General features: G+C 44.8%; 1 protein-coding gene across 1 annotated transcript; it reads right to left on the bottom strand.

Annotated features, from left to right (window-relative positions):
- Positions 1-784: 784 nt before the first annotated feature.
- Positions 785-2,953, bottom strand: LOC128439742 (uncharacterized protein K02A2.6-like). Its single transcript, XM_053422131.1, has one exon. It carries the CDS (start codon positions 2,951-2,953, stop codon positions 785-787), a length of 2,169 nt encoding a protein of 722 aa, XP_053278106.1.
- Positions 2,954-4,469: the final 1,516 nt, after the last annotated feature.

Genomic DNA, 4,469 nt, shown 5'->3' on the forward strand with positions numbered 1-4,469 from the left:
ATTCGATTCCTCTTTCTTTAACAGTGCCAGACAGCAGACGGTTTGTGTCTGTTTTCTGTTCTGTATCTCATTGTATAAAAACCCTACTTTTTAACTTTTCGTGGTTGCACTTTGAGCCATGATGTGACTGTGTAAACCTCTGCAGAGCTAGAAGTCAAACCTCTAAAGACAACTGCGGTCTGAGAAATTCATTATTTATAAACTCAGGATCCCTTGAAAGATCGTCTGGACCCTAGAAGTCTTCGGGGGCTGATCATGTTGTATAGTACACTCTATACCGATACAAATTAAGTAGAGATGAGACAGGAGACCGTGATGGAAAAGACGTGCGTACTTTACTGTGAGTTTCACAGGACAGAAAATAACCAGCATGCAATGCAGGTAAACAGTGGGTCGTTACGGATGCCCCGAGGGAACAAACTTAACTGGATATCAATACAAAACATTCCTCCCCCTTTACTTTTAATTTCCCATAAGTAAAAGTAATATTCACTGTATTGATTATTCCTTTATAACAGTCCCAAACCTTAAAGAAACTATCTTTTTAATATAACAGTCCCTTTTTACTTTAACAATGTTTACAAAATAACACTCAATATATAAATATATAAATGAATATAATAACATTTCCTGAACTAGGGAAAGAGGGTAGACTGCCTCATTTCCCAGACTTAACCCTGGGGTGTATTCTGCCCCACTGTTGGAGGTTAGTCTCTAGACTACATGTTCAATCTGTCAGGGGGTCGTCGTTCTCTTGTGGGGTAATGACGACGTACGGGTAAGTCTACAGTCCCACTGTCTCTGAGTCTGAGTGGTGATGGTGTATGCCCAGACTGGGGTGCATCAGTACCATGGGTGTAGTGGCGCTAGCTGAGACATGTTTCTCATCTTTTGACATGCAGAACATGACCTGACCCTGTCTTCGATAGCTGCATCTAAGCCTGGCCACCGAAAAGTAGCTACGCGCCATCTCCTTCATTCGCACCATGCCACAGTGCCCTGAATGGAGTTCCTCAAGCACCTGCTTTCTCAGTGGCGGCAGAATGATGACTCGAAAACCCCATAACAAGCATCCAGCCTGCACTGTGAGCTTGTTCCTCCTCACCAGGTAAGGCTTTAGGCTGTCTGACAGCTCTCTTTCTCTCCCATGAGTGATGATGTCCATGACCTCAGACATCGCTGGGTCAGTGCGGGTGAACTTCTTCACGTAGGCTGAGGTAACTGGGGTGTTGCTCACTTCCTTGAAGTAGAAGATTTTAGCCTCGGAGTGCTTCGTGTGTGAGACAGGTAAGGGAAGCCTTGAGAGGCCGTCTGCATTACAGTGCTGCTCAGCTCTTCTGTACTTGATGTCATACTGGTGAGCAGACAATAGTAATGCCCATCGCTGCATGCGGCTGGCTACGAGCGATGGAATTCCAGTGTGGGGACCAAAGATGGAGGTGAGTGGTCTATGGTCTGTGAGCAGCGTGAATCGTTTTCCGAACAGAAACTGATGGAATTTCTTAATTCCGAAGATTATAGAGAGTGCTTCGCGCTCTATCTGTGCATAATTGCTCTCTGCTTTGCTTAAAGTCCGTGATGCGAAAGCAATTGCCCTTTCTTCACCTGATGGCATTATGTGTGAGATCACAGCACCAACACCATAAGGCGATGCGTCACATGCTAACTGTAATGGCAAGTCTGGGTTAAAGTGTGTGAGGGCTTCTGAATGGACTAAGGCTCTTTTAGCTTCCTTAAAAGCTTCCTCACATCTGTCTGACCACTTCCACTGTGTGGTTTTGTTCAGCAGTTCATGCAGTGGTTTTAACATGTTTGATAGGTTCGGCACAAACTTTGCATAGTACGTCAGTAGTCCCAAGAATGATCGCAGCTGACTCACATTTTGTGGGGATGGAGCTTCCTCAACAGCTTTTACCTTAGATGGTGCCTTGTGCAGCCCAGCACCGTCGATAATGGGGCCCAGGTACTCAACTGAAGACTGGAAAAACTCACATTTGTCCGTCCGGACCCGCAGTCCGTACTCCTCCAGTCTCTTTAGTGCAGCGTCGAGGTTTCTCAGGTGCTCCTGTTCGTCTTTACCAGTGATGAGAAGGTCATCGAGGTAACACTGGACACCGGTGAGCCCACTCAGTATCTGGTCCACAGCTCTCTGGAACAAGGCCGGGGCTGAGGTGATCCCAAAGGGAAGCCTCCGGTACCTGAACAGTCCTTTGTGAGTCACTATTGTCAACAGTTCTTGTGATTCTTTGTCAACATGCATTTGAAGATAGGCCTGACATAAGTCTATCTTACTGAATTTCTGTCCTCCAGCTAAACCAGCAAACAGATCATCAATGAGGGGTAATGGATACTGTTCAGCTGTCAGGACAGGGTTAACAGTGACTTTGAAGTCGCCACAAAGTCTGATGGATCCGTCTTTCTTCATGACTGGAACAACTGGTGTAGCCCATTCACTAACACTTACTGGGTCCAGTACTTCACTCTTGACTAGTTTGTCTAGTTCAGCTTCAACTTTTGGCTTTATGGCATATGGAACAGGCCTGGCTTTGAAGCATTTGGGCTTACTGTTTGGTTTCACTGTCAATTTAACTTTTATGTCCTTCATACTACCAAGTTCTCCTTTGAACACTTCAGCATGTTTCCTCAATAGTCCTTGTAGGTTTATGTCCTCAACTTTTGCAACCATATGAATTTCCTGCCAGTTTAATTTGATCTTTTCCAGCCACGTGCGTCCTAGCAAAGCTGGCTGACTGCCCTTCACAATGTAGAGTGGTAGCTTTACCTTCTGTTTGTTGAGCTTCACTGTTACAGTCACAATTCCTCTCACTGGTACAGTCTCACCAGTGTACGTTTTCAGCGTGATCTTCGTTGGCTGTGGTGTGAGGTGATGTAGTTTCTCCTTGTATACAACCTCAGACACCAAGGATACAGCTGCTCCTGTGTCCACTTGCATCTGTACTGCTTTGCCGTCCAGTAGCGGTGTAACCCAGTATCCATGCCCATCATCTGAGAAAGACAAAACATGCACAGACTCTTCCCCTTCCGATGGGGTGTCACTTTGGTCTTCCTCTTAGTGTTCCAGTTTGTGCACTTTCTTTTTGTACTTCCTGAAGTCACTTTTCCTTTGTTCAGTATTTTTGTTTGACTGACCATTTTTAATTTTACACACGCTCAATGTGACCCTTTTTGCCACAACTTCTGCAGTCTAAGTCTTTGCACCAACACTCCTCTGCTTGGTGACCTGGTTTCCCACAGCGATAGCATGGCTTGCCACCTACTGTTTTGTATCTGAAATCCGTAGACACCTTATGCACTTGGGTTGATGCACTTAGCTGCTGAGCATCTTTGTTTGCCATTTCCATTGAAGTACTCACTTCTATTGCCTTCTGCAATGTTAAGTCACTCTCAGTCAATAGACGTTTCTGGATTGTCCCACTGCGCATGCCACACACTAACCTATCACGTATAGTGTCATTTAGAGAACGTCCAAAGTCACAGTGTTCTGATAATTGTTTCAGTACAGCCACAAACTGTGAGATTGACTCCCCCTCCTCTTGATTTCTCTTGTGGAACCTGAACCTCTCAGCAATGATCAGTGGTTTAGGAGAATAATGTGCTCTTAAAGTAGCCACTATTTCATCATAACTTCTGTTACCAGGCTTTTCAGGTGTTACTAGGCTGCGCAGTAGGTTGAACGTTTTTCCTCCCATGACAGTCAAAAACGTTGGCACAATAACGTCCGCTTTGATGCTATTTGCTAACAAAAAGTACTCAAAACGTTCTGTGTATGAACTCCATTGTTCTACAGATTCATCAAATGGTCCTATATTTCCAATCAGTGCAGCCATCGTGTCACTGTTACTCACTGCCCTTATGTCTCAACCTTCGCGAAGAATCTCTTTTCTCCAGCGGCGCACTTTTCCTCTCCTGCTGACGTGCCGTTGGAAGCCGACGTGCCGTTGGAAGCTGATGAGCCGTTGGAAGCTAACAAGCCGTTGGAAGCTAACGGGGACGAGCCGTTGGAAACTTACGAGCCGTTGAAAGCTTCGAGCCGTTGGAAGCTAGTCGGCTTCACTCTTCACCAGCTACCTCTGTTGAGATATCTATGTTTCTCTGTATCTTGTGATTATATTTTACCTATATCCTGTGAACAAATATTAACTGTATAATCCATATAATCAATAATGCTACAACTGTTTCTTATATTTAGAAGGATGTATAATCCTTTTGACTCAGACGCAGGGTCAGGCCCAGAGCACGACCACAGAAAGAGCAGGTGTCAACCTGAATGTCAATCTGACCCAAAATACAATTCGGAGAAAAGTGTGTGATGGAAATTCATCTTGAGATTTGGAATAATGAAAGCACGGATGCTCAGAAAAGAGAGAGGACGTGCCAGAACTAATACAATAAGGTGCTTCATGAAATATGGTGAGAAAAAGATATGAAATCCTCCGGAAAAGTATTAT

This window comes from Pleuronectes platessa, chromosome 5 (genome assembly GCF_947347685.1).
Source record: "Pleuronectes platessa chromosome 5, fPlePla1.1, whole genome shotgun sequence".
NCBI classification, from domain to species: Eukaryota; Metazoa; Chordata; class Actinopteri; order Pleuronectiformes; family Pleuronectidae; genus Pleuronectes; species Pleuronectes platessa.